The 14,935-nt window shown below is 40.3% G+C and overlaps 3 protein-coding genes across 3 annotated transcripts; 2 read left to right on the forward strand and 1 right to left on the reverse strand.

Moving 5' to 3' along the window:
- The first annotated feature begins 595 nt into the window (after window positions 1-595).
- On the forward strand, window positions 596-2,658 carry LOC132797371 (peptidyl-prolyl cis-trans isomerase). Its single transcript, XM_060809099.1, has 2 exons — window positions 596-853; window positions 2,083-2,658. The coding sequence occupies exons 1-2, from the start codon at window positions 611-613 to the stop codon at window positions 2,506-2,508; spliced, it is 669 nt and encodes a 222-aa protein (XP_060665082.1). The 5' UTR covers window positions 596-610; the 3' UTR covers window positions 2,509-2,658.
- LOC132797369 (WASH complex subunit 4) lies at window positions 2,131-9,531 on the reverse strand. The gene is given in 10 exon segments (XM_060809097.1): window positions 2,131-3,868; window positions 3,930-4,138; window positions 4,219-4,645; window positions 6,707-6,861; window positions 6,935-7,205; window positions 7,410-8,516; window positions 8,574-8,783; window positions 8,840-9,008; window positions 9,010-9,343; window positions 9,405-9,531. Coding segments are annotated over 10 exon segments (3,360 nt in total). The 5' UTR covers window positions 9,424-9,531; the 3' UTR covers window positions 2,131-3,409.
- A 488-nt stretch (window positions 9,532-10,019) lies between these two features.
- Window positions 10,020-14,429, forward strand: LOC132797370 (ER degradation-enhancing alpha-mannosidase-like protein 2). Its single transcript, XM_060809098.1, has 3 exons — window positions 10,020-10,271; window positions 10,341-11,469; window positions 12,386-14,429. Exons 1-3 carry the CDS (start codon window positions 10,162-10,164, stop codon window positions 13,982-13,984), a joined length of 2,838 nt encoding a protein of 945 aa, XP_060665081.1. The 5' UTR covers window positions 10,020-10,161; the 3' UTR covers window positions 13,985-14,429.
- The last annotated feature ends 506 nt before the right edge of the window (window positions 14,430-14,935 follow it).

Below are 14,935 nucleotides of genomic sequence, written 5' to 3' on the forward strand. Positions count from 1 at the left end.
GTTATAAGTAATTTCACATTGTTATTAATAATAATAAAAATAATCTTTTAAATTAAATATTTATTGCGACATCACACAATTCATTTAATTCAGAAATTAAGAGCAATTTCAGATAAATAACCCAAAACTTTGTTTAATTATCGATCGTCCTTGGAACTAGTTTGGCTTATGGTGTATAATAATTATTGTCGATAATTATTTTACACGGATGTCTGATTAATCTCAGAAGAACAAGCTTGCATGATGGAAACAAGTTTAATAGCTTAAATTGTCACCAAACAAGGTAATTAAAAGATGTTTAAAATACGCGCCTTTCAACGCGCGTTTTGGAAAGATGCCAATACATTATATGCAGAGTAACCAGTTGGGTTATCGAAAATCTGTTTGGTTTCGTTATTATAACATAAAAGAGGCTATTTCATTAACTAACAAAGTCGGAATACAATTAAAATGGTTTATTTTAACGGATGTAATAGTTTTTAGGAAAGCAAAAGATCGATTCGAAATTAAAGAATCGATTGAATTACGTGATGAAAAGGAATCGAATGTAATCGAATGCTTTGGAATCGGTTCCAGCGTTTCGCTGCACGCGTGCACGCACACTTACACGATGGCGCTTTTAGGTGCAACTCTGATTCGCAACATTCACAAATCGTCGGCACTTCGGTTGTCCGCCATTTTACCTAAAAAATCTATAACCCCAGCTCGAAGTGGAAGTAGTAGCGGAGGTCAGTTGCAATTTGGAATTCAGTTTGTTCGCGAATATTCTAACGGATCGAAAATGAGTACTTTGCCAAGAGTATTCTTCGATATGACCGCCGATGGCGAGCCCGTCGGCAGAATAATTATGGAGGTAAGTTAACTATTTTTTTTTTACCCGGTTCTTTTTTTTTGCTTGCATTAATTTTTTTTCGAATTTTTACGGTATGCACATATGTACAGTACATGCACATATACTATGCACGTGTGTGTGTGTGTGTCTTAATGGAAAAGTTCATAGTACGGCTGTTAGATTTAACACGTGATTAGCATTTATACTCTTTATTTTCCGGCATATTGTATTAATTATGTACATACTAAAGCCAATTGTAACAGATGTATATATTCATGTATATATATGTATATGTGCATAGATGGCTATCAGTTAATGTACATTAGTTTGTGCACTCGCCTTAAGTGGCAATTACCATTTCGACACCTCCAAGCATGTATGTATGTACATAGATGTATGCATGTGTACATATGAATGTAAAGGAAAAAAACTGCATACACACATGTGTATGTGTATGTATATCTATTCATGTGTGTGTATGCGTGTTAAGATAGCACAATTAAAGTTCAGCGACTATATTTTTAGTAGCTGTGTTAAATATATGCCAACTCCCATGCTCATATCGGCTGTGAAATTTTCAATTTAACATATAAAACAACGAGGAAAATGCCGAAAAAATGCCGGCATCTTTCTCTATGTGTGTACATGTGTTGTTGTTGTGTATGTGTGCGCATACACAAATCAATACACACAAACATAACCTCAATTTCAACACGTAGTGGAGGCTTGCCTGTGTGATATGTATATGCCGTGCATACATGTGAAGCAGCGTGCATAGGTGTGCGCTAAGAATTTCAGTAAACCCGTTTGACTTTGACGAATGAACTAAAAAAGAATAAAATTAAAAAAAAAAAAAAAAAAAGAAAGAATGAATATATTCGATGATGTAATGGACGCTTACGTCAATTAATTAAGAATTAATTTTGAAAGCAATAATTTAGTCGGTTGGAAAGAAAACAACCCAACCCAACCCGCTCGTTGTCACCTCACCTCTCTCATTCCTCGAGTTGCAATTAATTTAATGTGTGCATGGGCATTTCGTGTGCCAGTGTGTACACATCTGGTTATACTATATTTATTTACACAAGCCTTTGGTAATTTTCCGGTCATTGTGCATATTTAAATTTTTTGTTGATTAGTTCCCTCTATATATATATACATACATATATACCATGCATATTTGGATTTTGAATTAATCATTATCTTTCTGTTTTTTTTTCTTTTGTACTTGTTCCATTTGTTGTTTTTAGCTGCGCTCCGATGTCGTGCCCAAGACCGCCGAGAATTTCCGTGCTCTGTGCACCGGCGAGAAGGGTTTCGGCTACAAGGGCTCCAGTTTCCATCGCGTCATTCCAAACTTCATGTGCCAGGGCGGCGATTTCACCAACCACAACGGCACTGGAGGCAAGTCCATCTACGGCAACAAGTTCCCCGATGAGAACTTCCGTCTGAAGCACACCGGCTCCGGCATCCTGTCGATGGCCAACGCTGGCGCCAACACCAACGGCTCGCAGTTCTTCATCTGCACCGTGAAGACCGCTTGGCTGGACAACAAGCACGTCGTATTCGGCGAGGTCGTCGAGGGTCTGGATGTTGTCAAGAAGATCGAGTCATACGGCTCGCAGTCGGGCAAGACCACAAAGAAGATTGTGGTTGCCGATTGTGGCTCACTTTAAGCTGATCTGGCCTGTGTCACCCTGGCGTATTTCTGTTAAGACGAAACCCGTTCGCATTTTCTCCAAAAAAAACAAAAATGAAAAGAAAACCACATTTTTTTTTTACCAATAACTGTAATGATATGAAATACAATACATATTTTCAATAGACATTATTATGGATTATGTTATCAATATTCTCTTCTCTTATCTCGCTATCTCTCCACACAATTGGGTTAACCTTGGGTTAAACTACTTGCTACTTTTCAACAATGCAACAACAACAACACAGCCGCCTCGTCTAGAGCTGTATTGTCTATATAAAATGTATATTGAATAGTACCTTATCGAGTATGTTTGTATTACCTGTCACACACACACACACACACATACATAGATACACACTGATGTCTTATATGAAATGACTAATTTGTGACTAATACTAAGCTGCAAATTAATATGTGACATGGCTAATAGAAAAGCAAAAACAAAAAAATGAAAATGAAAAAACAAAAGAGTAGCGATCTAACCAATTAACTACCCGACAATTTGTTGTATTTTGCCTGCATTTATAATACACACACATACATAAATATTCCAAAAGCGATCATTTATTTAAAGAAATCGACTGTCTTGAGGTTCCCTTATATAGTACTATATATAGTATATGTATATTTATATGGTATACGTGAATAACTATTGCATTCGTCGTTCCCGTTTATGAATTTTTGAGTAGTTTGTCTAACCAACAACAAAAATTGTATTAACAGAGTTTACTAAATGGAATTACAAAATGAAACCGAGAGTAATAACAACAAACAAAACAAAAGTCTTTTTAAACTTAACAATCAGATTTATAGTTTCGTCTTAATAAACTGAAACTGATACTAAAACTAAAACATCATTATTGTTATTACTATTATTATTGAAAGAATATTTCAGCGCTGCTCAATGTGGCATACAATAAATTATACTCCTGCTCATAGGCATTCACATGCCTCTCGGTTATGGCCACCGTCTGGAGCAGCTTCTCATCCACATTGGCCTTGTGTGGGGATCCTTTTTGTGTCGTCTCCGAGGTAGCCATAATATCCTTGAGCTTGAGACGCTCGGCCTGCAGCTGCTGAGCGGTTGTTTGACTCCAGCCAAGCTCATGGAATTCGCTCAGTTGATTCAACATATTCAGTATATAGATGAGACCAATGGCAAAGCCATCTTCGAACAGCGAACATCGCATCTGATCTTTTTTATACATTTTCAGCTTCTCCTTGACGCGATAGTCGATGTAGTTCATCATAAGCGCGGGCGTGATCAGAAAGAATGTCTTCAGATGATGATTATGCGGATTGCAAAGGAATGGCTGGAAGCCTTGCATCAACAACTGAAAGATCAGAGCGAAAGTTATTCAAATAGCTATTGAAACTATCGAACTTGTGCATTACCTTGAAGTAGTTTGTGTTGTCCGAGTAGCATTCCTTCAAATGCTCAACGCTTTTCTCATACTCTCGAATGGAACTTTGTGTTATCTCCTCCAGATTCTTCTCGTCGCATCTTGAGAAATTACTATTGAAACGAGACATAAAGGATCGACTTCGATAGTTGGCATTCTTGCTGCCCGATTGCAGCAGTCGCACATAACCCACAGCGTTACCTGAATCATAAATATAGTATATTTAGTATGTTGTAGTATATATGTATATATATTTTTTCAATTCTAAACTCAAAACCCACCAACTTGTGTGATGACTTTACGAAATAGATCCATGTAGGTTTCGCCATTCTGCGAGACGCCCAATTTGCGTATCTTCTTGATGAAGCTCTCGGCTCTCTCATAGGGATACGATTGATAGGGTTTCACATGCTTGTGATCGGCATGATATCGAAATTCCTTGAGCAGACGCGACTTGATGTGCTCATCGTGCAGGAACGTCGAGAATGTGTAGAACTTTTGCCGCAAGAATTGATAGATGAAGTTGACGGTCGTGTTGATGATCCCAGTGCCGTGAGTCTGCACGGAATTCGCCACGTGACGTGTGCCAATGATATCCAGATGCTTGTTCCGACTCTGCATCTCCACAAACAACTGCAAGTTCATATTGTAGGCGTAGCTCGATGCGAATGTGTGGATATTACGCATTATCTGCAGCACATCGATGCCCTGTGTACAAATAATAAGTGAAAAAGTATACTACGGCTTAGTATTTTATATATATTATATATATGTATGATCTTAATATTTAATTTATACTACTATGTATACTTATGAAAAGTATTTAGATGAGATCCACAAATATACCAAAATTATACCATGAAATGATTAAAATATACCGAAGTCTATCTTTGGTATATATTTTACGCTTTATCTGCAGCACATCGATGCCCTGTTTACATGAAAGCAAAATAGATGAGTGAAAAATTATACTACAGCTTAGTATTTTATATATACTATATATGTATGATCTTAGTATTTAATTTATAATACTATGTACTAATGTCACTTATAAAAAGTATTTAGATGAGATCCACAAATATACCGAAATTATACCATGAAAATATTACAATATACTGAAGGCTATCTTTGGTATATATTTTATATGAAAGCAAAATTAAGTGAAAAATTATACTACAACTTAGTATTTTATTTATACTATGTATGTATTTATCGGCTTAGTATTTTATTGATACTACTATGTATGCTTATGAAAAGTATTTAGCGGAGATCGACACTAATTTGTGATCCCATCGTCAACTTCTAACATTTCATAAAATTAACCAAAATATAAAAATTTATAACAACCAGAAAGAGAAGGTTTTACTTTAATTCTAGAGCAAAAAGTGCAGCCTCCCATTTCTTAAATATTTATAATCTCAGTAGCCGCCCTGGTTAATGGAACTTACAATGCTTGAATGGGTATGAAATAAATTATCCATTGTCTGACAAAATTGACCACAAAAATCGAAGCCTAACATTCGATGCATTGACGTAGGTTAAGACTTTTGTTATGCATTCGTGTGTTGGTTTTATACTTTGCTTTGTTTTTTGTTTATAAACTCAATCCACAATTCTTTGTTTACATGTATAATATAGCTGATGTTTACAAATTTGAATTAAGATAATTAGAGCTGGGATTTTTATGAACACTCATTCTGCACGATCAAATTTCAGCCTCCGAGCTCTTACTCCGAGTGGGTGAATAAGTCAGTTGGTCACAGAATATAAATAAATAAATATTATCCAGCTTTATGTAATTAACAACATCCCAAGTTTATGTTCACAAATTTAGAATCACTTAAGAGAAGGTTGACAAATTGATGCATTACAAAATTTCGTGTTTCATTATGAAGTCAACAATTTGAGAATCACTGTGGAAGGAGTAAAAATGCTTATGAAATGCAAAATATATATGTGATAGTCGCTAGCCATGTCTTTCATTTTGTAATGGGATTATAACTTAAATGATGTTTGTGAAGTGTATAGAAACTGATAACGAAGAAAACATCGTACAAACTATATATGGGTAATTCTCTGGTGAAAATCTAAATCTTAATTGAAAAAAACGAATAGCAAAATATTATTTTTATTTTGAGTAAACATGAATCTTATAACTTATAAGCACTCTAATTAAAGCTTAGAATGATTTCGGAATTATTTTTCTGGCATAAACGAATTCGCACGAATTTAGATATTTAATTGTGAACCAGAAAAAGTGTCTAAAATCAATCTTAGCTCTAAATATAGTGATAATCCAGATCTATAAGAAAACCCTTTAGTTATTTTTAAAATTTCTTCAGTTTATGATTTTTTTCGCTGTAAACAGAGAATTTCCCAATTGTTTATTCTCACATTCGAAATAAATCATTCACGAGTACATATTTCAGAGATTTAAGAGTTTAGCATGATAATGGGAATATAAAACGAATAACGAATACAAGCTACAGTCATGTGAGTTTGACTGTGAAATTGCTGTTGTCTAAAGGAAATATAGAAAAAACAATGTGAAAATTGGGGTCTTCTAACAATTTTGTAAAAGCCAAGTTAATAAGAGTGCAATGACAAATTTGTGGCTGAGATCATGCATGATGTTTATACAGGCTAAGAGTCATGAGATGGAAGTACATAAATAAGCTGCTGCAGTGGAATCAACCCAGTGTGATCACCGCTTAGTTATGACGACATCGAATGGCGGGTGGCGTATAATATATAAGCACAAACACTTACTTGATCTATAATTTGATTGGGCAAATAATCGTCAACAGGTCGCAATTGCAGCAGTTTGTTAGCCAAGTGACGCATCTTCTCATATGACTTCCAGTCGTGTGGCGCAATTGTCGTTAAATTGTAGAACGTGGCCGTAAAATAGTTTTCAAGGTTATCTGCAATTCGATAAAAGGTATGCAACAAAATAAATATATCAACTGAATACATACAATATCATGTATGACATACCTCGAAGTATATTGTAGACGCCATCATTCTCTATGGCAGCCACATTGATGCACAACCTGTAGTCGATGGTTTGTTGCGTGAATGGTTGATCCTGGCTAAGCAGGAGATGCGACAACGCTTCCACTCTCAGTAGAAACTCTAAATGGTTGCTCAAGAATTCACGTTCCCAGTCAAAGATGCGTTGACTTCTCACCGACTCGTCCTGTGCCTCGCGATCGACTTTAAACAGCGCCAAGTTCTTGTCCAGCTTGTTGCTAGCAGCGAAGATGTTCTAAAAAAAAAAATGGTAATAATATAGTAATATTATTGATTGTAATCTCATACTAAAAGCAGACAAAACATGATGACTAAAAGCTACCTCATCATCATCAGTAAGATGAGATGAAAAGAACACAATCAAAGTGCTGCAGCAACTTAGTATCTGTTTATCTAGTCAATAAGAGACTTGACTTGAAGATAGAGAAGCAAAGCATACCTGCAATAAGAAGGGATTCTGCTGTTGTTGAACGTACTCCTTGAGCGCCGCATCCGAAATCGACAGCGAATCGTAGTTGTTGATCAGTTGCGTCGAATCAAACTGGCCAAGAATGTTCTGCTGATAGCGACTGAGATTATTGGCACGCATCGAGATTGACTTGAATAACTTTTGTTTATCCGTGGGCAACAGACGCTCCTTGCCAAGGAATTCGCTCAGCGCCAGATTCACGATGGTCAGACGACGTCTTGTGGGCGGATAACCCTTGAGGGAACGTTCGGATAGCTTGAGCGTAGTCAATATGCTCATCTTGCGCTGCATCAGCTTCAGATCGAGAATGTTGCGCTTCGTTAGCAGCAAGAGATGTTGAATCTTTTGCGTTTGCAATTGCAACACTGAGCTCACATAGCGCATGCAAACAATTTGATTGCTGGCAAATATCTTTTGCAGCATTTGCAAATACTGCAGCAACTTGTAAATTGTAAATAAGGCACTCTTCGTTATGGGCAGCGCAAGAGTTAAATGGCGTCGGATTAGGCCATCAATAAGACTGTTCACCTGCTCGCCATAACTCTGACCCAATAAAATGAGCTTGGCAAACGTCTTCAACTGATTGATGGGACCGGCGACAAAGCAGCGCTGCATGTTGATGGACCAAAGTGCAATCTGTGTGCCCAGCTGGCGACAAGTCTTCAAATCATTCGATGTCAACTTCTCGGCGGATGCGTTATATTGCTTCAGGCAATCGACGGCTTTGTCCTGCGTCTTTAGCAGCGTCTTGGCGTGCCTGCCAATGAATGTGTGTGGCGACCAGAAGACATTCCGTTGCAATGGCACACGCTGGTATCTGGACAATGTCTCCAAGACACTCTTGATCAGTTTGCCATCCAGGAGGATGCCCAACTTGTGCAGCACACAAATGAATGATGTTAGCCGCAGCAGTTGCTTGGGCTCTTCATAGTTTCGCCACTCGTTCGCTTGGGTCGCTTCAATTGCGGTTGTCAATAGTTGACGTACATACGCATTGGAATGTTGTGTTATATAGTTGACGCTGGCGTCCTTTAGATTCATTTGTTTCTTCGTATCCAGCAAGCTGACCAGCAGCATCTGAAAAAATGTAAGTTCTAATATCAATTCATTTGACAAATGCTGCAAATACTGCACCTGAAAGATATTCCCAGAGATTACAGAGTCGATGTCATCGAGTGAACTCTGCACGCCTTGCACTTCGAATGTGCTCGAGCTGCTCTTCCCCAGCAACGTTTGCAGCCACTTTTTGTACAGCGGCCACTTGGCCGAGAGACTTGATTGTTCGGTCAGTTCATTGAATACGACCAGTCGCTCCAACAGCTCGGCCATGGCATCGAAAACATGCTGCAATCAAAGAGCAACATTAGTATATAATTCAGTCCGGCTTGTAGCATATTTACAAAGAGATGTGCTTCATGGATGTTGACAGTATTCGAGACATATGCTGTTAGCTGCATCCAAATGTTTTGCAGCACAACAATAATGCGTTTCAAGAGGAAGTAGATTTGGCAAAAGAAATCGATGGCTGCACTCATTTGGTATAATGTTTGCTCTCGTCCCCCCATTCCCAGCTCTCGTCTCAAGGCGTGTGCTTGTGGTGACAAATTGTAGCTGCAATTGTTGCGCTGTTTGTGTCAAATCGTTGCATTGATTGCACAAATTGGCCAATGTTGTGAGTGGTTTATTGGCCAGCAGCTCTGATTCCGTTAGACGTGTATTGTGCCAGTTGAGAAAGTCGTTGTGCGTGTCATCCAGGTAGTTAATCTCTATAGCCGGCGTTAATGATGTTAGCAATTGACTTCCGCCGGCATTATCAGGCATTTGTTGTCGTAAAGTTTGCAATTTGCTGTCATGTTCCTCCATGAACGAGCCGTAATCCTTAAGGATGTCTTCGGCGAACATAGCTGGGAGATATTGAAATATATAGTAAAAGTAGTTTGCTTATTTTACTAAATATATACGTACAAAGCGAGCTTTGCTTCATTTTGCCAATTATCCAAATTGCAGTGTTTTGATTTTCCTTTGTTATTTATCGTGTGGATGGAACTTTTGAAATGGGCGAGTTCTGCACTGTTATCGATACCCATATCGATACCGGGCGGTGCTAACGTAACGTATGTGCAACAGAAAAAAACGTAAAACGGTTCATTAGCTTATGTGAAAATAAAGAGCACTTGCCAAAATAAAAAATTTATTTTCAATCTAGCAAGCAGCTATAAATACAAAATTTAAGTACATTTAAGGTAAATATTGTGAGTTAATGTTATTAATGTATATAGTGTAATTAACGTAAATATAGCACTTGCACACATATCCGAAGTTAGTCATAATAAAGCCTAATTTTCAACGAAACCGAAACTATACATATGTCTGTAACTAATTTCACAATGAACAATCGCCACATATTTTAAATATCAAATCTATAAAATGTATACAAAAACAAAAACTGCATAGCCAGCTTGTGCAATCTCGACATTATTTAAAAAATATACCACCGCAAACTATCGATTAGTTGAGCAATGCAACTGTGATATGCGCGATGCAAGATGTCTATCGAAACGGCGCGAAATCAGCTGATTTTTGTTTTTTACGTCTACGTAGCCAGAACCGCAATTTGCAATCAACTGATGCCCCTTCTTACACGCTGTCTCTCTCTACATGGAGGGAGTCCAGATAATCTAATTAGAGGAGCATATGGATGTGGAAATAAAAATATGCAAATATGCAAAAAGTGTGTAAAAACTTGTACATTCTGTTGGGCATCATACTAAGCCTGGCCACACAGGGAATCTCACAAAAACATTACTCCCGTACCCGCAAATTGGAACTCCGGTAAGTCCAATAAAAATGTAGTTCAAGTTGATGTGTGGTAAACGTGTTACTACTATATTGGATATTTAGTGAGGATGTGCGGCGCATGTTTCAACATGCCTACGATGGCTATCTGCAGCACGCCGGCAACTACGATGAACTGCGTCCGCTCACCTGCGATGGTCACGACACCTGGGGCAGCTATTCGCTGACGCTGATCGACGCCCTGGACACCTTGGCCACCATGGGTAACTACACAGAATTTCGCCGTGTGCACGCGCTGCTCATCGACAAGATGAACTTCAACAGGGACATCAATGTGTCCGTCTTCGAAACGAATATACGCATTGTGGGCGGCCTTCTATCCGCCCATCTGTTGTCGCGACGTGCCGGCATCCAAGTGGAAGCAGGTTGGCCCTGCGCTGGTCCGCTGCTGCGCATGGCCGAGGATGTGGCGCGACGTCTGCTGCCGGCGTTCGACACCAACACCGGGATGCCGTATGGCACAGTGAATCTACGCTATGGCGTGCCCAATGGCGAGACCTCCATCACATGCACAGCAGGCGTGGGCACATTCCTGGTCGAGTTTGGCACGCTCAGCCGCTTGACGGGCAACAGCATCTACGAGGAGGTGGCCCTCCAGGCGATCTATGCTCTGTGGGAGCGCCGCTCGTCGATTGGACTGTTTGGCAATCACATCGATGTGCAGAGCGGTCGTTGGACAGCACTCGATTCGGGCATTGGCGCTGGCGTCGATTCGCTGTTCGAGTACCTGGTCAAGGGAGCCGTGCTGCTCAATCGTCCCGAGCTCCTCGAACTGTTCGCCGAGGCGAGGGCGCCAATTGACAAATACATGAGGAAGGACGACTGGTATGTGTGGGTGGGGATGAACAAGGGACATGTGACGTTGCCCGTCTTTCAGTCCCTCGAATCCTTTTGGCCCGGCATACTGAGCATTGTGGGCGACACAGCGCCCGCTATGCGCACCATGACACGCTACATTAGCGTGTGGAAGAAGTACGGATTCCTACCCGAATTCTTTAACATTCCCGCCGGCGAAGCGGCGCCCAATCGTGAGGTCTATCCGCTGCGACCCGAACTCATCGAGTCGGCCATGTATCTATATCGGGCCACGAAGAATGAATATCTGCTGGAGCTGGGCGAGCATATGCTGGAGACGATTGAGTTCAGTGCGAAGACCAAGTGCGGCTATGCAACTGTAAGTGACGGGGGGCAATTAAACATTATTTTATACCCTATAGAATATGTGGATATAGCCATGTCCGTCCTTCTGTCTGTCCGTCCGTTGCTATGAACATCTAGATCTCAGGGACTGTAAGATAGATAGAGATTTAATTATTTTTCAACACACTTAGACCCAACCTCAACCCCCTAAATCGACAAATAATCGAATAGTAAGAGTAATTTTAAAGCAAGAGTTACAAATTTTGATACAATAATATAATACGTTAACCTCCAAATTTGGTTGTGAACTGATTAGAATTGTAAAAGTTAATTAAGAAATAATTTTATGTGACAAAGGACTGCATCGGGGTTAAGTTCCTTTGTCTGACAATTTAGTATATCTTGAATATTGAGGTATATTTTAGTATTTTTCGGTATTGTAATTCGGTATATTTTCATACTCGCTATCCATAGAGTATAAGGGTATTATAACTTTGTGTCTGTAGGAAATGTCACTTACAATGTGGTATATTTTTCACTCTATGGTATATTTAAAACAGTACTTGATTTTAAATATTGTATAGAGTGGACAAATATACCAGATTATACAGGCACAAAGTTATAACATCAATATACCAAGTATATATTTTGGTATATTTTTAATATAGTACTATATTAATTTACCAAATGTAGCCTTTGGTCTACTTTGCAGTATTTTTGGTGGTATATTAATTTGGTATATTTTTTTAAATTGATACCCCTCTGTTTTGCTCCTATTCATTCATCTTCATCTTCAAGGCGAGCACACTCTGCTGTAGCTTTTTTACTTGTTTTATTCGGTATATTTGTAGGATATGATTTCATTGAAAATAGGTAGGGGGTATCTCACAGTCGAGCACACTCGATTGTAGTTTTCTTACTTGACTTTGACACTCTTAACACTCTTACAGATACGCAATGTGGTCACGCATGAGAAGGAGAATCGCATGGAATCGTTCTTTCTGGCCGAGACCACCAAGTATTTGTATTTGCTCTTCGACGAGGACAATTTTCTGCATCACGCCGGCGAGGATCGTCACGGCGAGTTGCTCGACAACGCGGAGAACGTGTGTATTGTGCAGGCCGGTGCGTACATCTTCAACACGGAGGCACATCCCATGGACATGTCGGCGCTGCATTGTTGCCACAACCTCAAGGAGGACATCTACAATATGCTCGATTTGCCCGCCTTCAGTGCGTCGGCGATATTCGAGCGCAGCAGCCGAGAACGCCAGGAGGCACAACAAAAGTGGCAGCCACAATGCGTCGTAGAGAAGCAGACAGCAGCTCAGCAACCGCCCAGCACCAGCATGGCGGTAGACATTGAGGTGTTCGATGAATTCCAGCAGCCGGCCGCCGAGCAGCTGGTGGGGAACTTTGAGCGGATACGCGAGGAGCGTGAAATGAATCGAACCCTGCACGACAGCAGCGTGGCACGCAATCAATTGACTGTCAGTGATCTGGATGAGTTCTATCAGCAGCGACGCGAACGCTTCGCCAGCGCCGAAGATGCACTCGGCTATGTGCTCAACTTTATGGTCAACTATACGATGGATGTGAACTTCATACGCGGCCTCCAATTGTACGATACGAACATCAGCAGCATTCTGGGCAGCATCGCCCAGAAGGAGTACGAATCCCGCATGCGTTCACTGTGGCAATTGTATGCGCTGGAGCAACAGTTTGCCATCAATGTGCGGCTCATCCAGCGGCTGGGTTTGCACAACTTTGCTGCCAGCGACAGCGAGCAAATGCGTCGCCATTTGGCCGACGTACTCGCTACCCTGGACAGTCTCAATCAGCCGCTGGGCAGTGATAATGCAACAACGCATCACAATCAGAATCAGAATGAGAATGAGAATCAGAGTGTGAGCGAAAGTGACATTCAGAAGGCGATCTTTGAGGCGCTGCTCGAGTACGAGTTTGCCATGCTGAACACGACTGCGATGCAGGAGTTTGTGCATCGTGTCTATGTCATGGGCACCACAGAGACGCAAAAGTTGCGCATGCAGCCGCTGCTGACCGCAGCCGAACTGAATGCTCTCGATGTGGTCGAGTTGGAGCCACTCGAGCAGCGCGAGCTCTTCAAGTACACGCGTCGCATTGTCGACTTTCGCAAACGCATGTCCGAGACGGTCGATCGCCTGCAGACGATTATGCAGGATCTCAATACGGCCAAGGTGGATGCGACGGCATCTTCGGTTGCGGTGCCTCAGCTAGCGACGCCCAGTGTGGAGCAACAGTTGCTGCAGGATCAACAGCAGCAGCAACAACAACAGCAACAGCCACCGGAGGAGTCAGGCTCTGTGTGGTCGCAGTTTGTGCAGAATATATTGCGTAAGACGCAAGTGCAACGGGTGAAGTTCGATGAGGCTGCGCTGCTGGAGAAGACGCGCAAATCACTCGAGAAGCACGCCCACAAGCAACTGACCTATGAGCTCTTCAGCTGCCGTCGTCCCGCCTACATTGAGGCATTCGCCTATCGTGATTACTATCCGGAGGGAATGTAATCAATGCAAATCACCAACACCAACAATCAAACACTCCTCGACCATAAACTTAATGGGCCACATGACTGATCTGTAGATACTATTTATATATAATATATACACATATGGTTAAGTGGATTGTTTTTTGTATATACACACCATAACTAGACATCTGCCTCTTATAACTTGGTGTCAAGCAGCAGGCAGGAGGCACAGCCGAGGTCCGCATATTGTATAAACAGCTCGATCTCTGTGACTACAAGTGCTAGAGACAGCAAATTTGGTGACAATACTCTTGAGTTCCTAAGCAGTTAAGGTTTGGCTTTTTCCAAAATTTGAGACACATTCTAAATGGTTTCTTGACACTTTATTACGATCAGACAATGTGTTTAACATATAGAGAAATATTCAATGATCTAGCTTCAACATTGAATTCAATTTGCTATTGGAAACGTATTTTTATTTTGATTTTTGATTTTTAAAGGTCAATCTAAATTTTAAAATAAAAATTGTAATTTAATAATTAGTTCAATATTTCTTTTATTTCAATATCAAGTTATAGTCTTAGTAGTTGAAAATAGATCAGACTCGCTTTAGCTTTGGTCACACTTAAATCTTTACACAGCGGTTACCGGGTGCATAAAAGTCGAGCAGACTCGGCTTTAGCTTTGCTGTTTGCTTGAAATGTTGGGTGCGAATAATGTCATTGCATTTTTTTTGTTTGTTCTTTTAAGCTATTGCGTAATTTAGTATATTAATATACTGAATGTATATTCAAGACAACCTTGGTTTTCTCTTCAGCTTCTTCTTCTTCTTCAAGTGCGTGTGTGGAATGTAATTAATTGGTATTGTGTTGTTTGTTGTTGGCTGATTAAGTTGGTGTATGTTAATGTTTCGATAATATTGGCAGTAAAAAGGATTGCACAACTCTCCAATCAGAATGTGAGGGGTGAACTCTGACTTGGTGGGGGA

The sequence above is a fragment of the Drosophila nasuta genome, chromosome X, assembly GCF_023558535.2.
Source record: "Drosophila nasuta strain 15112-1781.00 chromosome X, ASM2355853v1, whole genome shotgun sequence".
Lineage (NCBI taxonomy): Eukaryota > Metazoa > Arthropoda > Insecta > Diptera > Drosophilidae > Drosophila > Drosophila nasuta.

Coding starts and splice junctions, on each gene's coding strand:
- LOC132797371 (XM_060809099.1), top strand. CDS start 611: ATGGCGCTTTTAGGTGCAACTCTGATTCGCAACATTCACAAATCGTCG. Junction 854..2,082: donor TCGGCAGAATAATTATGGAG/GTAAGTTAACTA, acceptor TGTTGTTTTTAG/CTGCGCTCCGATGTCGTGCC.
- LOC132797370 (XM_060809098.1), top strand. CDS start 10,162: ATGCAAAAAGTGTGTAAAAACTTGTACATTCTGTTGGGCATCATACTA. Junction 10,272..10,340: donor ACCCGCAAATTGGAACTCCG/GTAAGTCCAATA, acceptor TTGGATATTTAG/TGAGGATGTGCGGCGCATGT. Junction 11,470..12,385: donor CCAAGTGCGGCTATGCAACT/GTAAGTGACGGG, acceptor ACACTCTTACAG/ATACGCAATGTGGTCACGCA.